A 19,415-nucleotide genomic window follows, 5' to 3' on the forward strand; every position below is an offset into this window, starting at 1 on the left:
TTGATTATTTATTGGAAGGAAGTACAATGAAAAGAGAGGGAAATGCGTTTTACAAATATATATATGACTCAATAGCATTGTATATGGGGCTGCTTGCCTGCTTTTTTTTTAATACTAGGAAATAAGTTCAGACAGGATTCTTCTCATATTCTGGTTTTGACTTTGCAGTGTGTGTATGTCTGTGAGCGATACTATTTTTCTCAATCCAAATGTGTTGCATGTACTTTTCGAGGTTCCAGATGTCCTGTTTTATCCTCAGGTAATTCCTGTGCATTCCATGCAAAGCTAATTCTGTGTCTTAGTCTGAGGGGGACAGTGAAAAGAGACCAGAGACCAAGGGATAGATGGTGAAAAAGACAAGAAAGGAATACTAAGTATCTTGTGTGGCTTTTCTTCTTTTGCAGTTCTGTTTTGAAGCCAAAGTGGATGATGCCGTCAGGGCTGACCCACTGATCAGAGTCTGAAAACTTCCCATCTTCGCATTTGCCATCAGTTGAGATAAGATGGAAGACTGTTACAAGGATAGGACTTCACTGATGAAGGGCGCCAAGGACATTGCCCGGGAGGTGAAGAAACAAACTGTAAAGAAGGTGAACCAGGCAGTGGACCGGGCCCAGGATGAATACACCCAGCGGTCCTATAGTCGGTTCCAAGATGAAGAAGAGGATGATGACTATTACCCACCTGGAGAGACCTATAATGGGGAGGCCAATGATGATGAAGGCTCCAGTGAGGCTACCGAGGGCCACGATGAAGATGATGAAATCTATGAAGGGGAGTATCAGGGCATCCCCAGTATGAACCAAGGGAAGGACAGCATTGTGTCAGTGGGGCAGCCTAAGGGCGATGTGCACAAGGACCGCCAGGAGCTGGAGTCAGAGAGGAAAGCTGATGAGGAAGAACTAGCCCAGCAGTATGAGCTGATAATCCAAGAGTGTGGTCACGGCCGTTTCCAGTGGGCCCTTTTCTTTGTGCTGGGCATGGCCCTTATGGCGGATGGTGTGGAGGTGTTTGTTGTTGGCTTCGTGTTGCCCAGCGCTGAGACGGACCTGTGCATTCCAAATTCAGGATCCGGATGGCTAGGTGAGTGCATCATGCCTGTGACACAGATTCTGAAACTGGCTTATTTGCAGAGCACCGTTAACAAATAGAATACTTACTTTTCATCCAGAGCACTGCTTCTCCCCTCACCACTACTTTATTAGGAACAGCTTTGAACATGCAAAAGAATCAAAAACATTGTACAATGATGCTTGTATATATCCACTACCTAGATCCTATAGTTAGCATTTACCGTATTTTCTCTATCATCTATTCATCCATCAATCCAACTTATATGTTTATGCATTTCAAATTAAGAGCAGTATGTTTTATATTATTATAAATGTTTTATTGGTTTCTCCTTTATTAACTTCTAAAGATATGTCCTTGGAAGTTAATAAGACTACTTACTATATGAAAACATATTTGGTACTTTTCTAAATATAGAGGTAAATTCTACATAACTCTGACAAATGTGATTTAAAATTCTGAATTTCAAATTTTATGTATAATACTATGATTTAAATACTTTTGGGACCCCGCTGATTTTTTTTTCCCCTTTAATCTATGTGTATGTTTGCTTGTTTATTTTTTCAGTTAGTTTTATTCATAGAATTTTCTCTAGATGACTTTTTCTTTTTCAAAGCTTGTACCTTTGTGCCTAAACTGGAAGAACTTCCTCATATGCTTTAAAAATCTATTTCAAATCGGGCAACTGGGTGGCTCAGTCAGTTAAGCGTCCGACTCTTGATCTCAGCTCAGGTCATAATCTCACAGTTCGTGAGTTCAAGCCCCACATAAGGCTCTGCACTGATAGTGTGGAGCCTGCTTGGGATTCTCTCTGTCCCTCCTGTCTCTGTCCCTCCCCTGCTTGTGCTCACTCACGTGCACGCTCTCTCTCTCAAAATAAATAAATGAACTAAAAAAATTTTTTTTAATCTATTTCAAATCATATTAATATCTAAATTATATGTGTGAAAATAATACGACTTCTCTATCAAATATCTAGATAGCAGAAGTTACCATGACCTTGAGGTTCAAAGGAACCCTCCCTTGTGGAAGGGAAAATAAGAAGGCCAAGAAACATGCACACAGCCACATAGCCCCAACAATTTAAGTCCACGTCAAGCATTCAGTAGATTAAGGTAGGAGGACTTTCAAACCCCTTTTGCTAAGCATACCCCAGACAACATGTTTATGTGCATATGAAATCTATATGTGTCTCAGAGTCTGTGAGAGTAAGAGTACTTGGCATCTATATTTTCAAGGGACTTTTTAAAACTAAAGTTTGATAAACAAAAGTCTGCAAGTCTTTTTGTGGAAACTGAGTAATTTTGTTGAGTAATGTTATAATCATTGATGCTGTGAAGTTTTCTGTGTGGAAAAAAATGCGATTAAATGCCATTTTCTAACCTGCTCTGTGACAGTGAAAGAGAGAAAATCATGAGAAAAAGATTTACATCTCATGCCTTTAACACTTGTTTCTTTATATGACCCCGTCCTAGCATCTATTTTTTTATTGACTTAGCTGAAAGAGATAGATCCTTGGAAGCGGACTGTGAGGGAGAGAGGGTGGGGGTGGGACGTATTTTGCCTCTTTTTACTGGTAGACTCATCTCTGTGTTCAGCCATCAAAATACAGAACGTAATTTTGAGGAGGGTCCTTAGTCGTTTGTCAAATTGATCATTTCAGTGTACCTCGTATGTATCCAGCACTGTATTTTGCCTTTGTGTGTGTGCGTTTTTTTTCTTTTGGTGAGCAGCTATATCTACTATAAGGCTGGGAATCAAAATATTTATCAAGATGTTGCAAAAGGAGTGCATCAGCAGAACATTTTAAGGAGATAGATACTTAGGAATACAACTGCACACATATTTAATAATTGCAAGCTTCATTTTAGGATAAGAAGCATTTCACATTATAATCCTAGCTTTTATAGTGGAAACATTTCAGAAAACTCTAAACTAAGCTTGCCTTTATCTTCTTGGTGCTGAATGGAAACACAGTATGACACCTGGTTCTCTTATCAGTTTATTCCATACACCTTTAAACCCTGCTGATGTTACACACCCCTAGGTGACATTCAGAAGTTCAGATAATGCTGTGGAACAATTGGAGCAGTGATATTTTCCTCTTTCCATAAGTGTGACTGCTTTAGTGAATTAAAACTGTGTCCCCAAGAGCGTATGGTTTCACTCAACATTGTGAGTCCCCTACAGAAGCATTTTAATGGTTTCATAACTGTACCTTCCAGACTTGCATTTCAATTATTTTGCCACTGTAATTTCACTTATAATTGCATTCTAATGGAGTTTTTTTTAGACAAGCATTTAAATTGTTTTGCCATTTTCATTCCATCGAATAATAGCTTTGTAATATAATTACCACACTAAGTCACAGCAATGGGATCAAAATGCGAGAAAGACGCATGACCCATGTTTGGTGGTATTTGAGGGATATAGATTTGCAAAGTAATTTCTCATTTGGCACTAAGAATTGTGTCATTCTCTCAAGGAAGACCAGGAACAAAAAATATGAACCAATTTATGTCTCATTTATTTGGGAGATAGAGCCTCTCTTGATGTTTGCTAGAAGGTTGACTTAAAGATAGTGACTGTGTGTGCAGGTGTCTATGTGTATGGCCTGTGTGTATATATAACATTGTTAATTGGGCTGGGAAAAAGAGTAAATATTTAATTATCTAACGAGCTGTTCTTTGGGGGAATAAGGTGCAGTCTTATTTAAGATAATCCATGCTCCATTGCCAAAGTCTATTATTGAGCATTTATTATGTGCAAAGCATAGTGTTACCACTGGGGATAATAGGACAAATAAGGACGAGGTTTCTGTATCCAAGGAAGTTATAGTCTAGTATGGAGAAATCACAAATGTCTGCATGTTGCTAGCACGAAGAAACAAATATCAACAGCTGGAAGAGAAGCAAAAATAGACTTGAGGCTGAGAGACCACGTAAGGTGTCGCGACCTGACCGAGACAGTGGGGGAAAAAGCCAGGATGTGAGAGCTGTTCCAGAGGGAGGGTCAGCAAGGATTGGTCCTCGATGAATTCAGATGGCGGAACAAGTGGACAGTTGATGAAAAGAAGGTGATTCATCAAATAAAGTAATGCGGAGTACAGGTTTGAACCTGAGGCAGAAGGATGAAGAGTTTGTTTTAGACTTCTCCCTTTGAGATCCTGGGGAGTGTCCCAGGAGTCCAGTGAGCCACTGTCCTTTTGGACTGAAGCACAGTTGGTTTGTGAGCAATCTCATTTAAGATGGCACTGCCGGTGACCTCAACCAGGGGGACAGTGGTTTCCCGCAGAAAGCTCTATTATGGGGCTGCTGATGAGGAGGATGGCGGAAGAGGAGCAACCAGGAGAGTGGGGAGGCCTGGATGTCGCTGGGAAAAGGGAGGGATCTGTCACCCTCACGTGCTGCAGTCTTTTTTTTTTTTTAGTTTTGAGAGATGGAGAGAGAGCGCACACGCGCACAAGGGCAGGGGAGGGGCAGAGAAGGAGAAAGAGAATCCCAAGCAGGCCTGGTGCTGTGAGCGCAGCAGAGCACGACGTGGGACTCCATGATCTCTGTGAGATCAAGACCTGAGCCAAAAGCAAGAGTCGGACACTTAACCGACTGAGCCATGCAGGCGCCCTGGTGGCTGCAGGGTCCTGCAGGAAGGATTCCAAACAGTCTCTCAGTTCTGGCATTTAAGAAGTTACCGGCAGTGCAAAAGACCATTAAGACGAAAACAGCGAGCAAAGCTCGTGAATAAAGGGTTTAATAGCTAAAGAACAACACGATTTTTTTTTTAAGGTTTGTCTTGTTTTGTTTCGTTTTGAGAGAGAGACAGAGCACAAGTGGGGGAGGGGCTGAGAGAGACACAGAATCCCAAGCTGGCTCCAGGCTCTGAGCTTTCAGCACAGAGCCCCATGCAGGGTTCAAACCCACAAACTGTGAGATCATGACCTGAGCCGAAGTCGGACGCTTAACCGACTGAGCCACCCAGGCATCCCGACAGAAATTTTTATACATCTTTTCTGCGACTTCAGCTGCCCCTCTGGTGTTACAATAGGTTCTGTGTTTGATAAAGCACTATTTGTGCAGTAGCTTTTGTGTGTGGGGCTTGGCCCAGGGCCCTGTAAGGGAGACTGCGAATAAGGATTGGTTGCTATTATCAAGGGAGATCATGGTATTTCCCAGCTGCTGGTGTCTTAGTGTTTTAGGCAGACCCTGTCACATTAAAAATGAGGGGGGGACTTGGGAGTGTACCTGACTTGCCTGATGCATCGCTGCCTGTTGGGAGAGCCAGACTGCCACCCATCCCAGCTCCTCATCCCATCTGCCTTTCCAGTTCTCCAACATTTTCATTTAAAGGCCTCTGGACTGGGGTTACTTCTAGGAGAATACAGTATTCTCAATTGTTGGCAGAAATATACCACTCCGGTATCTCAAGGGGGGGGGGGGGCAGATCTAAAAATTCACTTTTTGTTCATGGATTCCAACAGTGTAATCACCTATTGATATTACATCTTTTTCTCCCTTTCCTAAGCCCTAATAGAGGATACGCCCTGGTTGTTGTTGTTGTTGTCTTTATTTATACACAGTACATAAGGGCAACAGTCACAAATGAGAAATACGCTTTCCTCAAAAATAAAGGGGACATGAGCCCCATGGGACCAGGGTTGTGAACTATTGTTTCCCCACCGCCCACATCAGTGCCTAGTACACAAGGGAATCTCAACAAATATTTGAGATGACAGTCCCTGCAATCATTAACACTTTGAGACCTCACTGAGGATATGGACATATCGAAAGTAAGAATGTGTTATTTTGAGTGGGCATTCATCAGTAGTAGAGGACCAACAGGAGGGAAAGTCATAGATGCAGATGTTGTCAGTGCCCTCCTGGTTGCTGGTCAGGGTTGTGGTGCCCTGACCTAAAAATCTTAACCGATGTGGTTTGGGGGCCACATGTATCACTATTGTAAGGAAGGCTGCCTGAGGCCTGGGGTCTGTAAAGACATGAATCCTGTAGCAAAGACCTCTCCCTCTAATTCCACGCTCCAAAGCCCTTTAAAGATTTCCAATTCAGCTTGCTTTAGAGCTTGCCCATCAGGAATGCACCTGCCAGAGGATGCCAGTCTTTGTGGAAATTCTGTGTTTCATTTAAATTAACCAATTGGCATTCTGATTTTTCCGTCTGTCTTGGTGAGCTTCACTCCTGGGAGTCTGCTTCTGAGAGATGGATGTGTTCAGGGTGTGCTGACACATCTAGTTTGGGAACACGTGGGAACCAGGTCCAGACCAGGACTGGGTGGAAGTAGCCAGCACCCTGGAAGGCCCACCTGGGTGTCCCAGAGTAATACCCTATTGTAGCACAGACTAATTTGCCTTTAGAACCTCTATAGCATTAGCTGGTTGATTGGCATGTTGGGCAAAAAACAGAGGTAGACCATGAACATCAAAGCATCAAGAATGTATTGGTACAAATGAATGGAATTTTTATTGACTTTTTTTCATTTTTGGACATGTCAGTTTGGAAACTATTCAATACTTGCCTATCAAGTCAGAGTGTTTGGAATTCGTATACCTTCTCTTGACAACTATGATGCTCATTCAACAAAAATTTGTTGAGCACTGACTATGTGACTGGCATGGTTTTAGACTCTAGAGATACAATGGTAAATAAAACAAAATCGCTAGTAGACCTTAAGCGTGTCTTTTAACTGTTCTTTCCGTAGTTTCCACCTAGGTGGTAGAATTTCTTGGAACGTACCGAGTTCTCTCTCTGTCTCTCTCTCCCCTGCTACTTCATTTGCCACTTACAGAAATGGTGGTTTCCTTGAAGGCTGGGCTGGATGGATATGACCTGAACTATCCCTAATTTCTGTGCATCTCTCCATATGCTCCCTTATTCTTTTAGGTATTACCAAAAGAAGACATATTCCTTTTGGGATTTCTAGCTCCTTATCTTTAGCTGTCCGTGTTTAAAAAACAAAATAAAACAAGCTTCAAGTTTCTGAGATATCTTTTTCTTTCCTCCTGTTGACTGCTCGTTGCCACTAGATTGCAGGCAGAATACAGTAATTGGCTCAGTGTGTGTCAAACCAGTCGTTTCATTCAGTGTGTGTATTACCTGTTCCCAGTGCTGCCAGGTAGACCAGTATATCTGAGCTGATACCAAAATGATGCAGTCTTAGCTTTATCCCAAGTTTTGATCATTGGGCATCTGGGTATACTCTGTATATCTTTCTCAGTTTGAGAAATAACTGGTGTATATCGCTGTGTAATTTTAAGATGTACAGCATGATGGTTTATGTATATTGTGAAATGATTGCCATACTAGGTTCAGCTAATGTCCATCTTCTCATAAATGCAATAAAAAGATAAGAGAGAAAAAAGGAAAAAAATTGTTTCCTTATCACAAGAACTCTTAGGAGTAACTTAGGGGTTACAGGCGTTGTGACCCTCTGCACGGGTGAAAACCCCAGTGTAACTTTCACTCCCCCAAAACTTAACTACTGATAGCCTGTTCTCAGTAGGAAGCCTTACTGATTCACATAAACAGTCTTATTAACACATAGTGTGTACGTTACATGCATTATATATTATATTCTTATAATAAAGTAACCTAGAAAAAAGGAAATCATAACAAAGAAAAAATACACTTATTGTACTATATTTATATTTAAAAAATCCATGTATAAATGGACCCATGTAGTTCAAACCTTTGTTGTTGAAGGGTCAACTGTGTATCATACTCCAGTATTAGCTATAGGCATCATGTTATAGATTATACTAGTACTTACTTATAACTGGAGGCTTATACCTTTTGACCGTCTTCCTCCATTTATCCCTCCTCTCCCCCCACCCCCAAAACTGCCTCTGATAACCACAAGTCTGATCTCTTTTTTCTATGATTTTTTTTTAGGTTTTTGAGTGTTTGTTGTTGTTGTTATTGTTCTGCATATAAGTGGGATCATACAGTGTTTGTTTGTCTTTCTCCATCTGACTTACTTCACTGAATATAATGCCTTCAGGGTCCATCCATGATGTTGCAAATGGTTGACTTTCCTTGTTTTGTTTTTTTAATGGCTGAAAAATATTCCACTGTGTGTGTGTGTGTGTGTGTGTGTGTGTGTGTGTGTGTGCATACACACCATACCTTCTTTATCCATTCACCCATCAATAGACATTTAGGTTGTTTCCATGTCTTGCCTATTGCAATAATGCTGCTATGAACATGGTGGTGCAGGTGTCTTTCTGAGTTGCAGTTTTTATTTCCTTCAGATATAATCCCAGGAGAGTTGCAGTATCATGATCATAATGGATTAAGTCTTTAATCCATTTTGAGTTCATTTCTGTGAGTGCTTTAAGATATGGGTCCGGTTTCATTCTCTTACATGTATTTACATGTAATTAAATACAATCCAATTATCCCAGCACTGTTTATTAAAGCACTTTTTTCCATTGAGTATTCTTGGCTCTTTTGTCAAATATTAGTTACTGTCTATGCTTGAGTTTACTTCTGGGCTCTTGATTCTGTTCCATTGGTCTATTTGTCTGTTTTTATGCCAGTACTATACTGTTTTGATGACTGTAGCTGCATAGTATATCTTGAAATCAGGCGGTGTGATGCCTCCTGTTTTGTTCTTCTTTCTGAGGAAATCTTTGGCTATTAAGGGTGTTTTGTGGTTTCATATGAATTTTAGGAGTGTTTTTTTCTACTTCTGTAAATGTGTTCTAAATTTTAAGATGAGTGGCTTTGTACCCTAAAAGTGTAGGCTGCAGATTTCAGGATCAGCAACTATATACCCTGCCCAATCCCTTTGTTATTGACATCTGCCTTGGTATCTTGAAGGGAGGTTTGATCTCCATTGTGTGTGTGTGTATGTGTGTGTGTGTGTGTGTATGTCCTCTGCTTCTGTTTAGCCTCTCAGCTGTCACAGTGATTCTAATTGGAATTAAAAAGTTACTGGCTTCTAGAGAACATCCTGTTCACCAACACTAGCAAAATCTTATTTGGATTCATTATTGCCAAATTGGAAAAGAAGACTCAATAATTTGTTGCCATTATATCCTTGGGTCTTATTTCCTCTGGTCATTCATTCTAATTTCCTAGTGGATTTGGCCTATGTAGCCTGAAACAATTCCTCCATCCAGGAAGTCTGTGATACATTTTCACAGGATAGGAGTGAACAGAAACCCCATGCCACATTCCAGAATCTTGCCGATAAGCAGCATTCTGAGACTTTGAGAGTGTGATAGTAAAGGGCTGCCTTTCTGTCACCGGGAGGCTCGTTGGGGGGTTTCCTACAATATAGCTTTGAACCTAAAGGCTGATCCTTGCATCCTGAATCCCTAAATCCCTGCATCCTAGAACACTTCTGGATGAGGATTCTGATTCCAGTGGTGGTACATATTACATTACATTACATTACAGTACATTACATTACATTACACTACATTACATTATTCTGATTCAATCTGGGACTCTCCCTGAAGTCACTGTAGAACTTGCTGATCTGTTGTTAGTTTAGAGACTTTGTTAATTGCATGTTGGTTTAAATAAGGCAGTTTGAAATGTTAATCACCTAATAACTGTATCAAGCCAAATTCAAATAATTTGGGCTTGTAGGTTTGAATTCCAACCAGGAAGATGAAATCACCCCTTTTCATGGGAAATCTAATCTCTCAATATTCTCACGTAACAAGAGCTTGTATAGGAACTAAGGTTCCTGCAAAATGCTTCAGGGAGTAGGAAATGGTTTAATTACATTCATCTTGAAGAGTTATTCTGATAAATGACTGAAGCAAGTATTCCCAACCCACATATTTGCAAACTGACATTCTTACCTTACACTTAGAAATTTCTTATTGGCCTTTTAAAGATTGTGACAGAAAAAGTAAAAGAGGTCCTTGGGTATAGTTCTTACCTTCAATTTCAAAACTGAGATCTCTAATGAAATATAAAATGATGAGGACACAATGAGTTTTTCCAACTAAAAATTTCTAATGTAAGGAATTTGCTTAAAAATAGAATATAATGCTCTTTAAATCATTTTCACATCTCTCTTATCTCTTACCTCTCTTATCTCTAAATGCGAAAGATGATAAATTTTGTCATGTGTATTTTCCTACATTAAAAATGCAATCTTCCTATACCTATTAGCAACGAGCAAATATTTCTAAATATTGGAATATTGTTTATTTCTGCCATTAAGTTTATTTTTTCACTCTCAAGACAAAGCCGGGAAACAGAGAAGCTGACAGCTGAGAAACTGCTGAAAATCCACCTTAACCACTTGACCTTGTAGGGCTGCTATACACAGTTTTGCAGGTTGTAAACTGCACCAAGGCACCTGGCTAGTGACAAAAAGGTGGTAGTATCTTGGCACCACTGTCCTTAATAACTGACATCAATATAATTACCATATTAAAAAAAAAGAAAGAAAGAAAGGCCCTGCTTTAAGACAAAGGACTCTGTTAGTTATGTCACTGACAAGGGAGTTCTCAACCAAGCGTAAGACCTACCAGCCTGCACTGTGGCCAGCCTGGGGCTTGATGGAAGGAGCAGTTGGCATCCATCTGCACCATCAGGTCAGCCAAGCAGCATCAGAGCAAGTTGGGGTGCTCTGGAAGGAAGAGTGTCTTCTTCCCTAACACCCCAGGAAGAGCTACAGAGAGCAGGATGGAGCCACACCACCTGGCCCTTTTGTAGGGCAGATTGCCTCAGTGCTGCTAGGATATAGCTTGCATCTGCCCAGCACCCTTGGTCTGTGCCTGGGAGAAGAGTTCTGTTCAGGGGCATAGCATGGAACAAGCTCTTAGAGGGGAAGTTAAGGGGCCTGCTTAACATTTGGTATGCCCTTTGTGAAGTCAGGAAAAGAAGCTGAGAAAGTTGGGCACAGGTCTGCTTAATACAGGATATTCATAAGGTGCTTTCAAGTAAGTGCTGGGACGTGGCTTTCTTCTAAGAGAGTATGATTGCTATTGTTCTGCAGAGAAGCAAACATTTTGGGAATAGTTTTGCAGCATTTGAATTACCACAGATCAATATACAAAATAGGTTACATTCTTGAAGTCTTTTGGTATTGAAATTTAGGTATTCGTGATGTTTAAAGAGAAAGAGTTGTGTTGAGTAAATTCATTGCCAAGAATATCTTAGTCCTTGAGAGGGATTTGCATGAACCTAAGTGAGAATGAAATGTGTGTGCCCTTTTCTGCAAAGAGACTGATGCCAGGTAGCATAGACACCCAGTTAATATCGACAATGTGCCTACCAGAAAGGAGGGAACCTGTGGTGAGAGGCCAAGTTTTTGCCCCCAGGTAATATTTTAGGATGCAGGAGTCTCTTTACCCTTCCCAATGACTAAGTAAAAATCAAATCTACCCATGGGTAGTACCACTGTCAGGAGGGGGAGAGTAAGGACTGGGGCATATTTGGGGGGAGTTTGGGGACACTGCTTTTACCTCCAGAATCAAGAATCCAGTTTACCTCTGTGACCTTATGTTTGAGCTTTCCTCCCAACACTCTGAGACCATATTATCATATCTTGCCATACTTCTGTAGGCTCATTCATGACAGCATAGCAAAGATAGTTCGACTGCATGCTGCACACACACACACACGCACACACACACACACACACGCACACACACACACACACACCCTTTCTCCTAGGGATTCAGCTGGTACATGAAAACACAGTGTGTTCCAGCAGTGTGGAAAGCAAGGATGCCCTCCCTCAGGGACTGTGCTTCCTGACTAGTAATGAGCTGAAGTGTAAGGAAGATAACACCCTGAGGTGGAGTCAGCGTCTCCAACTTTGTCAAGTTAAGGAAGGAAATGGATGGACAGGAGGAAGCCGGTTAGTGGTTAGCAATGTTCAAAGTTGGAAAGAAGGATGGAATTAAATAATGAGAAATGGGTACCTGGGTGGCTCAGTCGGTTGAGCATGTGACTTCAGCTCAGGTCATGATCTCACAGTTTGTGGGTTCGAGCTCCTCATCGGGCTCTGTGCTGACAGCTCAGAGCCTGGAGCCTGCTTCGGATTCTTTGTCTCCCTCTCTCTGCCCCTGCCCTGCTCGTGTACCCTCTCTCACAAATAAATAAACATTAAAAAAATTTTTTAAATAATAATATGAAGAAACAAAACGTAGAATCAAGCGGGAGAAAAGAAATAGAAGGTAAACCAAAAGAGAAACATTTTAAAGAAAGAAGATAAAGCTTTGATAGAAGCTACAACATGGACGAGTCCTGAAAACATTATGCTGGGTGAAATAAGCCAGACACAAAAGGACAAATGGTTGTATGAATGCACTTATATGAATTATCTAGAATAGACAAATTCACCAAGACAGAGAGTAGATTAGAATTACCAGGGGCTGGGAGGGAGAGGGAATGAGGAGTTACTGCTCAGAAGTTCGAGTTTCTGTTTGGAACGATGAAAAACTTTGGGAAAAGATGGTCGTGATGGTTGCACAACATTGTGAATGTAGTTGATGGCACTGAATTATATGCTTAAAATAGTTAAGCTGGCAAATTTTATGTTCTATGAATTTAATACAATTCAAAAAGAAAAAAAAACAATGAGAAAGAAGTCGTTTTGGAGGTGGTTGGGTGCTCATAGCACAGATGGCTGGAGTTCACTGTCCCCTGTGTTTGGGGAGATGCTGGGCTGGCAGTGAGTCCTGGACAGATACAAATGTATTAGCAGAGCAGCATCTCCTGCCCTGTTTCCTGCACTGTCGCAGGAATTGGAGTCCTGATGTGGCACCCGTTCTTTGTCAATAGCAGCTATTCCTATAGGTACCTTTCTTCCTGAGGGAATCCAGACTAATTCTGGTCATGGAGTTTGCCATAATGGCCTCTCCTGGAAGAATATTCTAGGGGCACCTGGGTGGCTCAGTAGGTTAAGCGTCCGACTTTGGCTTAGGTCATGATCTTGCGGTTCATAGGTTCGAGCCCCGTGTCAGGCTCTGTGCTGACAGCTCAGAGCCTGCTTCAGATTCTGTGTCTCCCTCTCTCTCCATTCCTGCCCTGCTCACACTCTGCCTCTCTCTCTCAAAAATAAATAAAAACATTTAAAAAAAAGGATATTCTAGACTGCTGAACTCTTGTTGAGCTTCTTGGGGAATATTTGAGAGTGAAGGGAGGGATTTGGGTGTGGACCAAGTATGCTACTTGAAAATCAGAGGGGAACAAATAATATAACCTAGAATATTCTGTAGGCAATTTTCTAGTAAACTTGGAGTCAAGGTAATCATTAGATTAAAATGTATGACTTTACTATGTAACTTGTTTGAAAAGTGAGATATTTATTTTAAGTACATAAGGTTTACCTTATTAAGAGTCAAAGCCTCTTCTTGTTTAAGCCTATTTCTTTTTACTTAGAAAAAAATTTTTTTTAATGTTGATTTATTTTTGACAGAGAGAAAGAGAGACAGAGCATGAGTGGGGGAGGGGCAGAGAGAGGGAGACAGAATCTGAAACAGGCTCCAGGCTCTGAGTTGTCAGCACAAAGCCCGATGTGGGGCTCAAACCCACGAACTGCAAGATCATGACCTGAGCCAAAGTCGGACACTCAACCAACTGAGCCACCCAGTTGCCCCTGTTTAAGCCTATTTCTTAAACGGAAGTCAAAAGTGTTTTATATTATTTCTAAATTTATCTTATATAATTTAAATGTGTCCTGATAGTTCAGGGCATCCATTTTTATTCTTTATGTAATACTTTGGTTTTTCTTCACCCCTTTCTACCATCCTGTCACTGCTGCCACTTAAGTGTCTGTCACTCATCCCCTGATGCTTCTGTGCTGTGGATTAGGAAACTTGATAACTAAGATTGTTAAGAATTATCTGCTAAATAAGAGTAAATAGACTACGTGAAGGAACTGAGAGTTGCTGAGTAATTGCTTGACTTTATAAGTGGGGGCTTTATAACGGATACATGGGATGTCCAGAAACCAAGTTCAAGATTTTGGCAAAGTAGGCATTAGAAGGACATTGGAAGTTTGGCTTTTGGTGTATTACTGTATCTCCTTTTGTTCCCAGTTGCAAATAGCTCTCTGTAAATCAAGCTAGGGCTAGGCTGTGCACAAGTTATTGTGGTGAAAAGTCAAGTAGCTGGCTTAAATTATTTTTTATGAGTCAGGGCAGGGTTTAAATAATTGCTTGAAGAATTTAGAGTTAATACAAAATAAACTTAAGGTTTTGAAATTTTAACTTTCCTATTCTTTGTGGTGTGGTCACTGGCCATGACTATGACCTCTTCAATCTCTGTGTTTCCATCCTAAAGGGTCTTTGGGATGGAGATTCTTGTCACAGGAAGACTCTTCCCATTGCTTTTCAGATCATTCCTGGGGGAAGTGGGTGAAGGATGCAGGTCACATCACATCCCTGATCAAAATGTTTGCTTGTTAGTATACAGATTGCTTTAAACTCCTGAGTATGGTATTCAAAGCTCTTCATAAGCTGGGCCAGATCTATTTTTCCCATTTTTTCTGCCACTCATTCCCCTCCCCTAGATATTCCAAAATCAGGGTATAGAGTTGCCAGATAAAATACAGGGTGCCCAGGTAGATTTGAATTTCAGATAAATAACAAGGAAATAATATTTTATTTTTATTTTTATTTTTTTAATATATGAAATTTATTGTCAAATTGGTTTCCAAACAACACCCAGTGCTCATCCCAAAAGGTGCCCTCCTCAATACCCATCACCCACCCTCCCCTCCCTCCCACCCCCCATCAACCCTCAGTTTGTTCTCAGTTTTTAAGAGTCTCTTATGTTTTGGCTCTCTCCCACTCTAACCTCTTTTTTTTTTCCTTCCCTAAGGAAATAATATTTTAATATAAGTATATGCCAAGCAACATTTGCGATATGCTTAAAATATTTGTTTACCTGAAATTCAAATTTAACTGGGCATCATGTGTTTTTATTTGCTAAATCTGGCAACCCTCCTAGTAGTGTAGATAACGGCATGGGATGGAGGGATTAGTTTGTTCTTTGACTTCTGTAAATGAGGCATCCAATCAGTCATTAATTTCACTATCTCAATCGCAATCACATCCCATCTCAGACTTCGTGAATCATTGCTAGGGGATGCGCCTGGGAACTGTATATATGTTTTATAAGCATCCCAAATGATTCTTGTTTAGAGGGAGGTTCCAGAAACACTGTTCTCCACCACTGCTTCTCAGCCTAAAGATGTAGGCTTTGATATAGCAGACCCGGGTTGGGCCTGGGATTCTTCCTGCTAAAATGAGCTGGGATCCCAGTGAGGCTGAAGCTGGTGGTTATGAACCCCACTGTGAGTAGCACTGTCGTAGTCCCCCCCCCCCACTCCCAGCCAAGAAGCAGCAGCATCCCCAACAGTTGTGATAATGAAGGTTATACGTGATGTTATAATTTTAAACAATGGAGCATGTGATCCTGTAACTAGAAGTGTTTTCCTTATTTACCAATGTACAGCAACACATGTTACAAGGTAGCCTTATGTGCCATTTTTGAGGAAAGGTTTTCTTTTCAAGAAGTAAATCTCTTATTGACAGCTGAGGGGTGCGTATGTGTTGTTTTCTCCGCTGAAATGGGTATTGACTTCTTTACACTGGTCTTTCTTCTACACCGCAGGGGACATCACGGTCTCTAACCACATTTATGGCCACGCATCCCAGAATGGTCCCAGCACAGTGTGACTTTGCTTTGTGGCAATAGTTTCTCAGTGCCAGAGGCATGGTGATAAAACTATAATGTGAATCCTTCAGGCTTTTTTCCCCTCCTATGTAACGTGAAATTAAATGACTTTTCTGAGTGTTGGCTTAGTTTTCTCTGAAGAATCTAGTTAAATCAGAAATATTAAAAGTACTGTGTCAAAAGAACTGATTAGAAACTGGTAAAAGGTAACCAGACTGCTCAGGGAACGAAGGAAAGTCCTGCGGTGGGAATCGATTTGGATGTGAACACACACATCCAAAAGGAGGCAGATTATACTTGTGAGAAGTGGATGGCTTCTCAGTGTTCTACGTCTGTTTAGTTACCTACTTATTTCTTTTTAAGTTTATTTTGAGAGAGAGAGAAAGAGAATGAAAGCAGGAGAGGGGCAGAGAGAGAGAGAGGAAGAGAGAGAGATTCCCAAGCAGGCTCTGCACTGTTGGCACAGAACATGATGTGGGGCTTGAACCCGCGAACTGTGGGATCATGACCTGAGCTGAAATCAAGAGTCCATTGCTTAACTGACTGAGCCACCCAGCCACTACTTAGTTTTCTAACTAATAGAAAGGGATCAGAGATCACTTTGTGGAATGTTACCTTTCAAAATTCAGCAGTTCTCACACAGAAGGTCACCAGCAGGGGGTCCTCCATGCATTCACTCCTCAAATTCTTATTGAGTTGGTTTAAGGTACTTGCACTATTTTGTGACAAGTACAGAGGTCAAGCAGACAAAACTCTGTGCCCAAGACATTTCCTGTCAAAACGGTATGGGGGCCAGAGGACTGAAGATTGATTCTGTTTGAGGGAAGCCTGGTTTTAAAAAAAAGATTTCAGGAGACTGTAGTATTTGACCAGGTTTTCCACTGCAGGTAGAATTAGGATTTGCAGAGACGGGGTGCAGAAAGGAGAGAGTTTTTGGGAGAGCAAACACACTGACCAAAGGCACTAAGGCAGGAAACCCGTGGATTGAGTGTTGTGAGTAGATTGTGGTTCAGCTTTGTTGAAGCAGAACACACATACAAGGGAGCCCTTGGAAAGGTGGGTGGGGAACTGCCTGTTCATGGAGACTAAATGAGTTTATTCTGGTGCGGGTGGGGATCGGTGGAGGTGTGAGCAGAGACGTGATGGGGTGAGAAGTCTCCTTTGGGAGACTGCTGCGTCTGGAACGGGTCGGAGAGGAGTCAACGGGATCAGTTAAGATTCATTTGCATAGAGTGTTCCAGCCCGTAGATGGCAAGGGCCTGATGTGGGTGATGCAGAGGGACTGTTAGAGGACAGGGGTTTTCCAGTGAATAGCTGGACCCTCACAACCCACTAACTATGGGAGCACAGGAGAGGAACATACCAGAGACGCTAAGGACTCATGCCCTGGTGTTGTGTTGGGTAGGAGTGTGTAAAATATAGACAGGACTTCTGGGATTGGTGGGGAAGTGGGGGGACCCTTGTGTAGGGGGGAAGATGAATTTAGTTACTGTAAGCGCAAGAATGGAGTGTCTTATTCACAGACTACCCTCAGCCTGGAGCACAGAGCCTGGTAAGTGGTCCCCACTGAGTTTTTGTTGAGTTTGAGGTGCCAACCAGGCTGCTCAGCTGAAACTGTCCAGGAGGGCATTTGTCCTGAGACTTCACAGGGAAACTAGCCCCCAGAGATGGACTTCGGAGAGATCTTTGAATAGAGACGCAGAACCCACAGAGAGAGGAGAGCCTGAGGAAGAAAGGGGGGCTAACAACAGATCTTCAGTGAATGCTTAGGTGTGGGAGGAGAAAAGTCATAAATATATGGTGAAAGGTAGGAAAAGTCTCAGCTGCCTGGAGGCCAAGAGCAGCAAGGTTTCGGGAGGGAAGAGGTGGCCATAACTGAGAGTGCTTTGGGGGATGGGGTGCATGGCAGAGAAAACGACATTGCCTGCGGCGATGAGAAATCTGTTCCAGAGAGTGGAAAGGGCAAATGTCAGGTCAACTACTAAATTGAGTTTTAATGTATATTTTTAAAGGAAGGAAAACAAGTCAGTATTTAAAAATTGGTTACAAGGTCCTGTGGTATATTTGTTTTGGATAGTACTTCCAATAACATAATTATACCATAGATTGGAGCAGCTGAAAAATTATTAATCCTCTTCTGCAAGGGTAAATTGCACATTTGTAGCCGTTATCTAGTACTTCTGCGTCATTATGTGCCAGTAATCACATCCAGAATATATAGAGGAGATAAATTGGCAAACCAGGAGAGAAGTGGGTTAGCTGCTGCTATCTCATTTTATTTATTTTTCCAAATTGAAAACCATCTCAGTTACCAGTACTTCTGGATTTAACAATAAAGTAAACTTTGTTGAAAAGTTCATATTTAAGTAGTCAGTAGGAATGATAAATGGTATAACTAACTCCCCAGGGAAAAGACAGCTCCAAGATGACCATTCATTCCCTTGGTGTGAGCCGACTCCATCAGAGGGTCCCTCTATGACCATACAGTACAACTTTGCCCCCTGGGTTTCTGCTGGATCAGTAAGGAAGCCTCCTGGCCCCCACCTCCCTCCCCACACTGGGCACACTACATTTGTAGAGTGATGGTGTCTCCTCCAGACTCCTACTGTACATCACATGGTGAGTAGGAGCCTTGATCATATTTTCTCAGAGTCAAAAGGGATGGGTTGTTCCCCCAGAGATGCTGCTTGCCTCCTCAGGGACAAATACATTCTTATAGTTCTGACATGGATATGTATCCTGGGTAGACTGCTGTAAAGCCAAGGGAGACGAGGAACTCCAGGGGATTGCCAGGTTCTTCCCAGTGTGAGGAAGGTGCTTCCTCTCACCTCTGGGCATCCTGAGCTGTTCCTGTCCTAAGCTGTTCATGTTTGGTAGAGACCCCAGCACTTCCCCCAGCTTGGAGCCTGAAAGGCGTTCCCAGGAATAGCCGCTTTCCCTAAGCCTCCTCACATCACATGAATTGAATCTGGAGGCAGAACCTAATAAAATGTTGACCACCCCTTCCTCCCTGAAAATGTGTCTGCCTTTGGTTCCTCCTGGAGTCTCAGTTCTCCGTACTCATTCTACATTCTTCTCTCCTCTCCCTACAGGGTCTTCCCAGGACTTAGCCCTTGGGGCTTTGGTGTCTGTGTATGTGTTGTGATCACATTGCCTTTCTTTGCATAATCATCCAGCAAACAGTTAGTGACTTCCCTACCCGGGTCCCAGACTGGATCCTGGAGTAATAAAGACATGCTTCCTGCTCTTGAGTGCTTACAGGCCAGAGAGGGAGACAGACACATGGCAGATGAGTGCACCTAATTGTTGTAGATGCTGTAACAGGGAGATTCAAAAGAAAGAATGGCTAGTGCTTTGTGAAAACAGGGCTGGAATGCTTTAACACAGGCAGCATCAGGCATTTTCTGATGACTTCTGGCCTGTGGCTTCCATTGTCCACTTCTATATTCCCATTAGGATATGCAGGAAAGAAGCAAAGAAGCACAGGATAGACACAGGCTTCAAGGCAAAGCTGGTCTTAAATCCTAAATCTCTCATGTGGGAGTTGTATGATTTGGGGCAAGTTGTATGATTTTGAGCTTCAGTAAGCTAATCTAGAAAAAAAAATAAACAGTATCTTTATCTTGTAGATTTTAACTGTGATCATCACTTTTCCAGAGCCTCTCATTCTCTATT

At 41.9% G+C, this 19,415-nt stretch overlaps 1 protein-coding gene across 1 annotated transcript in view; it reads left to right on the forward strand.

Moving 5' to 3' along the window:
* SV2C (synaptic vesicle glycoprotein 2C) overlaps positions 1–19,415 on the forward strand; it is a 224,445-nt gene that overhangs the window by 58,248 nt on the left and 146,782 nt on the right. The window contains exon 2 of the mRNA XM_003981081.6: positions 405–1,083. Coding sequence (XP_003981130.1) covers positions 504–1,083 — 580 coding nt within the window. The 5' untranslated portion in view covers positions 405–503. The remainder of the gene's footprint in view (positions 1–404; positions 1,084–19,415) is intronic.

This window comes from Felis catus, chromosome A1, assembly GCF_018350175.1.
Source record: "Felis catus isolate Fca126 chromosome A1, F.catus_Fca126_mat1.0, whole genome shotgun sequence".
In the NCBI taxonomy this organism is placed as follows: Eukaryota; Metazoa; Chordata; class Mammalia; order Carnivora; family Felidae; genus Felis; species Felis catus.